This window comes from Amblyomma americanum, chromosome 3 (assembly GCF_052857255.1).
Source record: "Amblyomma americanum isolate KBUSLIRL-KWMA chromosome 3, ASM5285725v1, whole genome shotgun sequence".
Classification (NCBI taxonomy): Eukaryota; Metazoa; Arthropoda; class Arachnida; order Ixodida; family Ixodidae; genus Amblyomma; species Amblyomma americanum.
This window is the reverse complement of record NC_135499.1, coordinates 223,392,932-223,405,418: the sequence shown is the minus strand read 5'-3', so window position 1 is coordinate 223,405,418 and position 12,487 is coordinate 223,392,932. Positions and strand designations below refer to the sequence as shown.

Below are 12,487 nucleotides of genomic sequence, written 5' to 3'. Positions count from 1 at the left end.
GAATGTTGGGCATTGCTTTCCGAGTGTGTTGTTGCGCTTATTGGCCGCGCCACTGCAGGCGAGCTTGTGTCGGGGTCGGCTGCCTCCGTCGCCGCCACTTATTCTTGATGTCATCGCGCTAGTCGTATGCTCGCCCCAGGCGCTCGCCCACGGTACAAGCAGGAGTCGACAACGGGGACCCCAATGGAGTGAAACCATTGCGCTCGTTGAAGAGGCGTGCACTTCACTAAATGAAAATTGGCTAGCCTCGTTGTTTGGATTTTTCTGATAACTATCACAGAAAACTGTTTTACACGTGTCATAATGGCATGGCCAAAGTCACAACTGTAGAAAAATGGATTGCGACACAGAAGCCAGACCAGCTAAGCGTACACTGAGCGAAACAATCGCAAAATGCAACATACGAGTCACACCGTGGTGGCTTAGCTTTACTGGTCGCTGGGCAAGTTTGTTCACGGCTTTTATTTAAGAGCAAATTGCGCAAACATAAATGACGAACGCTGGAGACGAGGAAAAGGGGACTTGCGCAGAACTGACACTTATTTCATTGCCTCCACGCCACAGCGTATATAGGCACAGGGAAAAGTATGCACCGCTAAAAAGCAACCCAGACCAAGCAGCGCGCGTTTCAGAAGAAACCCTGGGGAAAAAAGAAAGAAAAATTGCAGAGTTGCATTTTCCATGCGCACCGGCTTGATGCGTGTCCTTTCCTTCTTCGCTGGGAGCATTTTTTAGCTCAACTGATACGTTGTGGCATGAAGGCAATAAAGAGAACTGTAAGTTCGTGCCAGTCCAGTCTTCCTCGTGTCCTTTATTTGCATATCATATTTGCGCGATTTGGTCTTGTTAGCGCCGTGGTGATGGAAATGTTGAAGAGTGCTGCAAGCGTGGCACTTCCTGCAGGTAATCTTGATATTGTTTACTTTATCACTCACCAGGGCAAGCTATACATAACAGATTCACAATGGCCTCGACGTCTCGTGGTGCTGAAGCTTACGCTGCGTCATCTCATTCATCCAGGTGAGTAAAATCTGCAAGTCACCACGACGGCAGCTATGTTGAGCTGCGTTCCACACGCTCAGATTAGCACAGCGCACCCGGGGGATTTAAGACGCTGTTATTAAAGTGACATGGCCGGTCTGCATTTGCTTCAGTCAGAGTTCTATGTGGGCTTGTCGGTCGGTGATATGGTTTATTTGTTCATTCATTATACCTACGCCGCCGCGGTGGCTCAGTGGTCATGGCTCTCGGCTGCTGGCCCGCAAGGCGCGGGTTGTATCCCGGCCGCGGCGGTCGAATTTCGATGGAGGCGAAATTCTAGAGGCCCGTGTACTGTGCAATGTTAGTGCACGTTAAAGAACCCCACGTGGTCGAAATTTCCGGAGCACTTCACTACGGCGCCCCTCATAGCCTGAGTCACGTGGCGACGTTAAACCCTCGTAAACCATCTTACACCGTGCGTTTGATGCATGTGGCAGGTCCCAGGAAGCTCCCGATCGCCTTACCCTGCATTCCAAAACGAAGCAAAAAATTCTGGCTTTGTAAATCAAAGAAAAATACCACCATGCCCTCACCAGTGGTGTATGAGGGGTTAGAAGCCAGTTATAAAGAGAAATAATTGTCCCAGAGTGGAAAATTTTTACACGCTCGAAGGTGTACATACAAAATAATAGCGAAGATGCTACTCAGTGATACCAGTCCCGGGGGTGCATGTCCGGGGAGACTCCTTAATATCCCTTGGGAAGCGGCAGGTCGGGATGGTTGTATGAATTATTTTCGTTTGGGCGAGTTGATTCAATTGTAAAGTACGTACTTGCGTGAAGACATGGGCGAGCGAGCAACCAAAGAACGCGTACAGAGCACAAACTCCTAATCAGTTTGTTTCTAAGAAAGCAGATAAAGGCAGAAAATGCCTGACGTGAAAACAGTATAGACCAAAAAAAAAAACTGGGTTTCCCATCGACACCGCCGCCAAGTATAAAGTGAAGGCCAGAAACCAGAAAGACAGCAACAAAGGCTTCTGCTAAATTCAAGGAGTCGGCATAGCAAGTGGGTGACAGTAGAAAATGCGAAGTAGAAAAATAAAACCAATGAGAAATATTTCAACAAGCAGGCGATCAACGGGTAAAAAGCATCGTAGCAAAGCAGACCCAGATAATTAAACTGAAGGAGGGGACTGCAGTAAGCGTCAAACTGTAAAAATGTAATTTGTACAAAGGCGAGGTAATTCAAGCAAAGCAGTGCATGTGTCCGTCTAAGACGACTAATTCGTTGTTCAGAAGTAACACTGAAGCACTGCTAACACCAGTCACCTAATTAGTTATACGAAGAGCCTCAATAATTTCTGAGTATTTATCAGTTATTTCGCTGACTGATAAATGCAAGCCTTTGTTGTTACATTCCTAGCCTGTACCGAAACGAATAGTCAGAGAGAAATAACTAAGGCACTCATTCGTTAGACGTACTACGAGGGAAGGCCTGCAATATGAATTACCGCCGTAGTCTTTCTTGCCTAAATAGTTATCAATTAAATTTCTTACTTGCTTGCAGGTTGTCTGATGCACATTAAGTAAACGCACTCTTTCGGATTTATACAAAATCGCCTGCAGAATTTCTCGCATATATGCAATGAATATAAGCATGTGGAAGCTCCATATGGTGAGAGCACGGTGGGCCCAGGAGAGGTACCATGCTCGTGCCACTGACCATTCACGGGTCATTTATGAAATAGTATAGAAATGAATTACCGGCATACTAGTTATGTTTAAAAATAGATTAAAAAGGTTGGGACTAGGTGATACAAAGGGAAAAAGAAAGAGAAGACTAGTTTACCACCTTTGCAGCATCCCGACACTATACGGAACGGATCCGCCGGCGATCAGGGCTGTATCGAACTTATACCGCTTTCGTGTTCCTCTCTCGGGCAACACCTTTCTTTGGGATGCGTATTCGGATGGATAGAGCTTATCGCGGGCCCCAGTGCTTATTTTCGAATGTCTGCAGAGTGTATGTCGCCTATGCTGACGCTCTGTGCTAATGTTGGCGGCACAACGCAGTAAACTGCCCCCGAGCCCAAAGACTTGAAGCTCACTGGCTATCCTGCACGACGAGAAATGTCCGCTACATTCGCATCATCTGCATCGCCTAATGCGCCCTGGCATAGCCCTTCAATGCTAGAACATTGAAGGACTGTGGCCTTAGTATTAACGTTGCCTTGCAATGATTTCCTCTATTGACCGCTCGGTGAGTGCCATGTTTTCATGGCTGAAACGCTAGCAGTCAAGACGCAGCTGCGTGCGCAATCTAGCCAGTGAAACACATACCTTAATCCAAATACGTGCAATAGATGTAAGGCCCTTCAATTTCTTCTAAAGTCGCATTATCTCGGTTTCTGCAGCCTGAGACTGTTTTCAAAGGGTGAAGTTGAACTGAACTTATTTCAGAAAACTGCCATCGCCAAATGCAATTTTCTACTGCGAACAGCTGAGGTGAAGGGACCCTATAGGAATGTCAGTAGCTGCAGTAAACTTACATCATTAAAAGTTTTCGCAGTAAATTGTTAATGTAATTCTTGTGTGGGCTGGCGAAACAGTTGCTAAACAGTTGTTTGGGCGAGTTGAGAAATTAAAACGGATTGTGGGGAAAGCAAGGGGCTCTGTGACTGTCCTACTTCTCGATGGACACCTCAACAGTGCCGGAGGAAAGGTACGATGGCAGGAGTGAAACAAGAGAGGTGCCACAGAGGAAGGCTTCGGAATTATTCCGACCACCTGGGGACCTTTAACGTGCACTGAAATCGCACAGCGCATTGACGCCTTTCGCGTTCCACCTCCATCGAAACGCTGCCGGCGAGTCGGTTCGTTCGAAAAACGAGTAAAGTGAAGAGCGAACTGAAAAATGAGCGAATAAAAGACTCGTTCACTGTGAGGACAGGCGCCGACTATCAAGACGTCTGTCTCTATGAATAAAAGAAGCTTTTGCATTTTAGCCATCTGCACGGTCCCTCTGTAAATTTCGTATTGGTGGTGGTGAAAACATTTATTGGCTATGGATCAGCCCGTAACGGACCGCTCCTTACAAGCACTAGGTGGAGGTCCCTGGTTTGGGACCCCAGTGGCGGTGGCCGCCGCCCGAGTGCGCTCGACTAAGCCTTGTTGGGCTTGCAAGTCGTGACAGCCGAGCAAAGTCGCCTGCCAGTCCTCCCGGGTTGGGTATGTGTTTCTTCGTTATGTCCTATCTTCTTCGCGCAAGTACGTACCTTGTTAGAAATAAACCAACTCGCCCAAACAAAAGCATTAACTCCAACTCCAAACAGCTGCCTTCCCAAAGTGAACAATGACCGTCAGAAGTATGACTCGTAACGTCGGCTGACTTTCTTCAATGAGCGGCTTGCCTTTTTTTTTCTTTCCCCCTCCCCCCCTCAGCTCTTCCTCTCAACCTTCCGCCAGCTTCTCCTCTCCACATTACGTCAGACTCTCCCGCGCACGTTCCGCCGGAGTCTGTCGAAGGCCAGTGCGCACCCCGTGCAGTGGCATTAGGGAACGGCTGTGGGCGATCAGCCGGATGGTGGACGACTTCCTCCTCGCGTCGAAGGAAGGATGGATTACTCTGCAGCGGCTGATGTCGCAGAAGCGTATAGCCTTTGAGCGAGACGAAGATAGCGAAAACTACGTCAGCATGGAAGGAAAGACGGTCGTCATAACTGGAGGCACCTCAGGTGAGGCACCTGCGCTGTTAAATGAGGTGAGGCATAGCTTTGTACGCTACTCGCTTTCACCAGTAGTGTTATTACGTTTTTTTCTTGCCACTTCCTCTCTGTACTGCCTTCATCGATAAAATAAATGAAATAAATTAAATGAAAACGATGCGGCCCGCGTTCCGGCAGTGTCAGTCTTCAGGCAGGCACATTGCAAACCCGGTCGTTCCGTTCTCTCGTGTGTGACATCCCGGCAGAAGCGAACAGGCCAAATATATACATTCCAATTGGTTATACGAAACTCGGGCGAGTGACCCTGCTCGTGCCACCTGCAGGAGTGGGCCTGGCCACGGCCACGGAGCTGGCGAAGCGCAGGGCGCGCGTGATCGTGGGCTGCCGCGATGTGGTCAAGGGGCGCGAGGACACCACGGGCGTGTACTTGGTGGCCGATCAACACGTGACAGTGCGCTGCCTGGACCTCAGCTCGTTCGCCTCCGTGTGGAACTTCGCCGAGGAGGTGCTCTCCACCGAGACGCGTCTCGACGTGCTCATCAACGCCGCCGCCATGGTGCCTGGTAAGTATGCTGTCCGACATATGTCTGCACGTGGGAAATTTGCTGTACAAGATGTACGCCGATCAGGTTAAATGTAAATTGGTGTTGAGGAAAGGAAATGACGCAGTATCTGTCACGTCTCGGTGGACATCCGAACCGCGCCGTAAGGAAGGAACGAAGGAGGCAGTGAAAGAAAGGAAGAAAGGTGCCGTATTCCTTGTTCCCTTTCCTTTCCTTCCTTTCCTCCTTTTCTTTTCTTTCCTCCCTTCCCTTGTTTTCTTTCCTTTCCTTTCCATTTTTCCATTCTCAACGCCAAGGCGCCCGTGTGCTGTGCGATTTCAGTGCTATTTCTTATTCCTTCCCAACACAAATTTGCTGTTGCCAGCGCAGTGCCTCAGTGGTTATGGTGCTCGGCTGCTTCGGTACTGGTCGCGGCGAAATGCCAGAGACCCGTTTATTGTGCGATGTCAGTGGGAGGGGGAGGTTACGAGAAGAGGAAACACGCGTGCATTCCAATTAGCTGCCAAGAGCAGTATTCGCGACCTTGGCTGCCCACTTCTACATTTCCTCTCTGCCGAGATGTGATTTAAGCTCAACACGCAGTCCTGGTATTTCGCCATCGCGGCAGGCATGCTCTGCACTATGCGTCGTGTCGGAATTCTTAATTTTTTTTTTTAGCCGAATACAATGAAGAGCACCTTGGCCATGCTTACTAAGACAAGCAGAAGACTGGTCATGTAGATGGTACTGCCACTATGTGAGGCCAGTGCTGATCAGGATAAAAGAGGATTTGCACATATGCATATTCTAGTAAAAATTCTTTGCCAGCTTATGCGCAGCTCCACTGTTATCACGTAGTAAGCAATAAAAGAGCTGAATACCAGTGCATTAACGCTCTCCTACTGACAACTCCCAGATTACAGCTTAAAGGAGTTCACGACAGACGACAACGAGCGCTCCATTCAGACGAACTACATCGGCCACGTGCTGCTGACCACTTTCCTCCTCGGTGAGAGTTTCCTCTGCGTCGCCTTTTGAACCGGATTTTTGGAGTTAAAAAAGTGCCCAAGAAATATCCGTACTTTAATCTCGCTATTGTTCACTTCAGTAAAGCATCGCCACTGAACTTCGTGTCCTGTGAAGCTCACCTGGAGACGAGCGAAAGAAGCATGCCACCGAAGTAGCGACATTAGCAGCTTAAGCTCATGTACAGTGCACAAGGTTGCCCGGATCAAATGAATATCTCTGCAGTTCAGTGCTTGTATACAGCTGCTATGCATCAGTGCTACGGCTGCTTCGATCCTCATCGTTTCAGATGCATTGAGCGTGTGTTCCTAAACTGATAATAGCAGTTATTTATGGCACAGCTATTGATCGGACTGGAAATCTACAAAATTTTGAGACCTCAAGTATGTCGTTAAAAAAGACCAGGACTCGCAAACGCTCAGGTGACCGCACAGACTGCTTAACACTTCCGACTAGTTGCTCTGACTTTTGACAGCCAGCCAAATCTAGCTGCGGTCAGCGTGGACCCATTTTTGAAAACAGCAAAACAAAGCTCCTTTATAGAGACGTCCGCCCGGAAAGACCAAGCTTAGTGTAACCTGAGTAACGAGGGTAGCACCCTTAAGTGCTTGCTTTGCTGCATGTATAACGGCTCTGGTTATCAACTTTTGCAAGCTTTTGTTCCTGTATTACGCACAGCTTCTCGTAGCTCTGGAGGAGTCTGCACGATGACTTCTCCGCATGCGTTGCTCTTAAGTTGTCTTTGTAAGTGGTGATTACAAGGTACCTTCGTTTGGGTCGAGATGCATCCAGTTGCAACTCTAAAGGTCATCGCCATCAGCCTAACGTCTACTGCTGGACAAAAGTTTCTCCCATGCACCGACCACCCATTTACCCTGCCTTGCAGCAGCGGCGGCCACAAGATTATGTAACGGGACTCGCAAGCGCAGTCCGCTTCACGAATAAGTTTCCTGTCCCAAGTGAACGTTGCTGCAGGGCTTGATCGTTATTGCAGAGAATCCTGACATCTTCGGAAAGTGCACGGCACACTGGCCAGACGGAGAAACACTCTGACTTGTTCCCAGTTTATCCCCCTTCTTTAACCGATGAAAATTTAAAAAAGAATTAAGTTAGTTTAGAACTGGCCATTCGGTAAGTGGTAGTTAACGCACTAGCTTAAAAGTGGACAAAAATTAAAAATTAACCTATCCACTAGAAGGGAAAGGCGTAATCAAAAAAGCGGACCGCGTCCAGCTGTCATAATAAAACCATCCGACGTTATGCCGTAGTGCACATGAATCGATTGACACTATCAATCCAAATAGGCGGCGTAAACTCTTACAAAAATGGTCTATATACTTCTTATAGACTCTATTGCCTTCCTATAGATATTTATTTTTGTTTATTCATAGTGCATAGACTGTCTATAGACAAGTCTACTAAATTGTATAACCATAAATCTATAGATTGTCTATAGACTCTCTATAGGATTTGTATTGACTATATAGACTGTTCTCTAGGATTCTTAGATAGACAAGTCTACTAAATTGTATAACCATAAATCTATAGATTGTCTATACTCTCTATAGGATTTGTATTGACTATATAGACTGTTCTCTAGGATTCTTATATAGACTTCATAGACAGGAGTCTATGGACAGTCTATAGACTGTCTAAAGAAGTTTTCGTAAGGCAACTCGCCGCACCGAGTGCATGCAGCTCTCTGCTGAGGGGAAGCATTCTTTGCTCGTGGAGTCCTCGCGGCAGGCGTGTCGGTGATCGTTATTGCTCCCACAGAGCTGCTGCAGAAGAGCGCCCCCAGCCGCATCGTGAACGTGTCGTGCGGCGGGCATCAGCTGGGTAGCATCGACGGGATTCTGGGCCTCCTGCTACGAGACGGGCGCGAGTACATGCACCCGGGACTCGCCTACTACGACTCCAAGCTGGCGCTGGTGTTCTTCACCGAGCTGTTGGCGCGCGACCTGCGGGACTCCGGTGAGTGCGTACCCGTACATGTGCCCGCTTTCCTGAGCACGGCAAGCGCTTTGAACGGCAAGCGCTACTGTGTCCCCGTCTAAATATATCTTGCACAGTGGTGCGGTGCGCCTTTCGTACTCTAGTGGTTACCTTGCATAAATAAACTAAAGGGGGGAAAAAGCGCTCAACATGTTTTCGACGTCATGAAAGGAATTTTTCTTGGCAGCTTTGTACTGCTGGTATCTAATATCTATGCTTACTTTTGCTCTGCGCACGAAACATGCCCCAGCAATTGACAAGCTCTCTTTCTTGCTGTCGCGCACAAAGCCCCCTTTGTTGTTCTCACCGTCACCACGCAAGCACGTGTCGAACGAGTCGGTGGGCGTTTCTTGATGCGTAGCCTGCGACGCCCAGCGAGGAGAACTGGCGAAATTCTTTTCTAGGCAGGTGAGATTTTCACAGGCCACACATGAACGCCAAAATGTATTTGCGTGGGCACTGTCGCAGTTAGCAAGTTTACTCAGGCATTGCTGGGATCGGAACGGGGCTGAATGACAAGTAATGAATGGCTGAATTAATTACGAATTAATTATTCACCACTCTCTCCAGGAGCTTAAGCTTCACGCTCGTATTTTCGCGTCAGTAGCTACGCGTTAAAAAGCAGATGACGTCAGATTTAAACAAGCCTCCAAACCGCGTAGGCAAGTTGAGGATGTATGAAAGCTTTCCTAGGCCGCCGCGGTGGCTCAGTGGTTATGGCGCCCCGCTGCTCACCCGAAAGACGCGGGATCGATGTCGGCCGCAGCAGTCGAATTTCGATTAAGGCTCAATTCTAGAGGCCCGTGTAGTGTGCGATGTCAGTGCACTTTAAAGAACCCCAGGTGATAAAAATTTTCGGAGCCCTTCACAACGGCGTCCCTCATAGCCTGAGTTTTTTTGGGACGTTAAACCCCCCTAAACCATTCAGTCATTCCTGAATCGATAGACTACAGCGCTACAGTAATAAATAGGCTGCTGCTGTGATCGAGAATGGCGCATTTATATTCAAGTAAAGTACCAACAATTGCAATAGTGCAGGCGTCGCGTTCACCGGCAGGTTTGTTCAAAAGTAAAGTACGGTGACGTCAAGGCAAGTTTTTGAGCGCGGTTCCTAGAGGATGAGGTTTTTGTTCTCGACATCACAGGTTTGAAAAAATTCCATTGTTAGCCCCCTTGTAGGACAGCTGGACTCGTGTTATCCCACTTGCATGAAATTCCGGTCAATCTAGGTATTTTTTTTTTTGTTTTGCTAGCTGATTATTACCCAACAATCCAACATCAGTCAACTGCCTCGTAATACTTCTTGAAGTAGTTTTTAATCCTATTGCGAGTTCCCTTATACGTCGATAAGACTGGAGTACGGATAGGTAACGCATTTGACACTATATCTTATTTATTGTGAATATCGTGTTCCACTGACGTTGTCTCTGATGCAGTGCTTCTTTATTTACATTTTTGTTATGTCATAAGCTTGTTTTGTTTTGTGCACATAGTGTCACCAATTCTTTGTACTTTGTTGCCGTAATATTATCACCTTTGTGTAAGTGCGGCACGCGTTGTCCACCGCTGCCATTGTTCCAGGTGCCGGGACCTCGTCAGGCCAATTGGCCTTTTGTCTCGGCTCCCTCTTTACTTCCAAAGAATCAAATTCCAATTTCATTTGAGGTCTTCTTACGAAGGTCTTCTTACTTTTTCTACGTAATTAGTGGTCTAAACTGCTTGAATGCGATGGGTGTGAGCGCAATTTTACCCTTTGTATGCATGTGAAGCACGCATCCAGCTTGCGCGGTATAAAGGGTTCAATCCGCTTTTGTCAGCAATAAATTGCTCTTTTGTTGCCGAAAAAACATCACCATAACAAGACTCTCGCAACCTTTTTTATTTTGCAAAACCCCGAATTGAGCATGACTCCGCTTGCCGCCTGCAGGTGTCACTGTCAACACGGCCGACCCGGGAGTGCTGAAAGATGGAGCCTGCGTACGCTACCCAGGAGTACAAGGCGGGCTAATCGAGTGTCTCAGGCGTCGATATGGGAAGGTACCGTATACTACTGAATGTCTGACGGCTGAATGTTCAACTTTCGGCTCATTATACTGCTGATAAGCGATCGCTCTGCCATAGCTGCTCTGCCACACTTAGAAGAAATGCTTGCGCCTACACCCAGATGTCGTATTGTCTCTTCTTTCAGACGGCAGCAGAGGGCGCGCAGACGTGCGTCTACCTGGCGATGGACCCCTCGGTTGCCAACGAAACTGGAAATTACTACCTCGACGGCAAACGACAGAAGCCCGCCATAGAGGGACCCGTTCCTCCTTGCATAGAGGGAATTTACGAGCTGACTCTGCGTCTGTCCAACGCCCAAGAAGCAACGAAGTTATTGCCAAAGTGAGGGCTGTGCCTTCTCACGGAAAACCCGCGGACGTAACGCATTGTGCTGAAATTATTTTAGACCTGACTCTGCTCTGACAACCTGCATAAGGGCCGATTTTGAACTTCTAACATTTTGTGCGATGACGTTTAGCGGGGATAAAGAGCCAACGTTGCTGCGCTAATTTTTTTATATTTTCGTAGATTTAAACGTTAGTCTTAAATAAAGGCTATCGTGCCCTCAAGCGCTAATATTAAATAGGAAGTCAGTGCTACAGCTTTCCATGAAACTGGCACGAACTTGCATCTTTAGTCATCTTTTAAGCGTCGGTAGATAAAATTCCCGCATAATAACGCGTTTAAATGCCGAGACATAGCTCACACTGGGGTGTGCATCCATCCCATGACTGCGACACAAGCTCGCGTCTTTAGTTATCGTTTAAGCGTCGCTGGATGACGCGCCCGCAGAATAACGCGTCTAATGTCACAGGTAGCTCACAATGACCTCAACGTCAACCTGACTATTCTGAGCTGCTTGGTGGCAATGCTCCCCGTTTTCGCCAAACAAGATATAGCATTCCCGTAATGATCTTAGTTCTAGACTGATGTAACTCAACGCGACCCACGGGCGGGGAAAGGAATTACGTGCGAGTGTGGGGTTGATGCCAAGTGTGGAGAAATAAAATCGATTGAGAAACGTCGTCTGTAAGCGTAAAAATTTCTAAACGCGGCTCTCCTGGTTTTATTTACCTTTAAACAAAATATTCCCCGCCTTCCAGTCCACACACCACAAGCATCGTGGTGGATTTTTTTTCTCTACTGAATTAGGACGGGATAAACTTACAATAACTGGCGAAAGGGCCACGGCTTATTGGGTCTCGTTTGGAAAAAGAGACAGGAGGGTTTTTCCAGTGCTGAATCAGCCCCAACAAAGAAAAAAAAAGGCACACGGGGCGAAAATAATTAAAAAAAAAAGCTCTCAGGATGGTTATCACTACGTAACGCGTGATTCAGCGACAGCTGTTGAGGTATTTTCCCTTATCGATATAGTGAGGTAAAGAAGGTAACATAGAAAGTAATGATAAAGAAGGTAATGAGGTAATATATTGATGTAAAGAATAAAAGTAAAGAGCGGCATGTATATACGTATATTTAAACAACTCCTTTGGCAACCACCCTCCGCTAGCGCATTCCTGCGCTTTGGCCATACCCTCCCCTTCCAATGAAACTTTCCTCCTCGCTGCCTGCTGTTGCCATCATCCGGTTACTACTTCTAATACTACTACTAGTAGTATTACGCTAAACCTAGGGAACAGGCCTCGAACAGCTGTTGCTGTAAAGAGGCCTAAAGGCAATAAGGGAGTAATTACTCATTGGCATCCACCCGAGCGCAGCCATACGGTTACAGAGGAAAGCTATACAGCTTTCTCAGAAACTACGTAGTTATAGAGAAATTTATCCTGGTCCGGGGTTCGAACCCGAGACCATGCTTCACCGGAGCAGTCGTTCTACGAGCTGAACTAACCTGGACGGCAAGCTTATGGTTGGGCGAGAGCGAATTGATCAAAAATACGAAGTGGGAACAGTGTTGGTCAAACGTTTAGGGGCAGCTTTCCTTTGTAGCCGTATTACTGCGCTCGGGTGGACGTCAATGAGTAATTACTCCCTTAATAAAAAATCGACTCCACCTCGGGGGATTCCCCTAAAACATTTGACCAGGCCTAAAGGCAGCAGTCTGGATTTGTTAACATAGCATGGCTATTACTTAATTCGAAACCCGAAAAATCAGCGCTTGTTTGCATTCAATTATGATTACGCCAGAATGATGTGCTACAGTATAGTGGGACTG

General features: G+C 47.4%; 1 protein-coding gene across 1 annotated transcript; it reads left to right on the top strand.

The window, feature by feature from the left end:
- The first annotated feature begins 4,535 nt into the window (after positions 1–4,535).
- On the top strand, positions 4,536–10,660 carry LOC144124390 (retinol dehydrogenase 12-like). The gene is made up of 6 exons (XM_077657017.1): positions 4,536–4,717; positions 5,032–5,271; positions 6,167–6,259; positions 8,053–8,250; positions 10,199–10,308; positions 10,460–10,660. Exons 1-6 carry the CDS (start codon positions 4,564–4,566, stop codon positions 10,658–10,660), a joined length of 996 nt encoding a protein of 331 aa, XP_077513143.1. The 5' UTR covers positions 4,536–4,563.
- Positions 10,661–12,487: the final 1,827 nt, after the last annotated feature.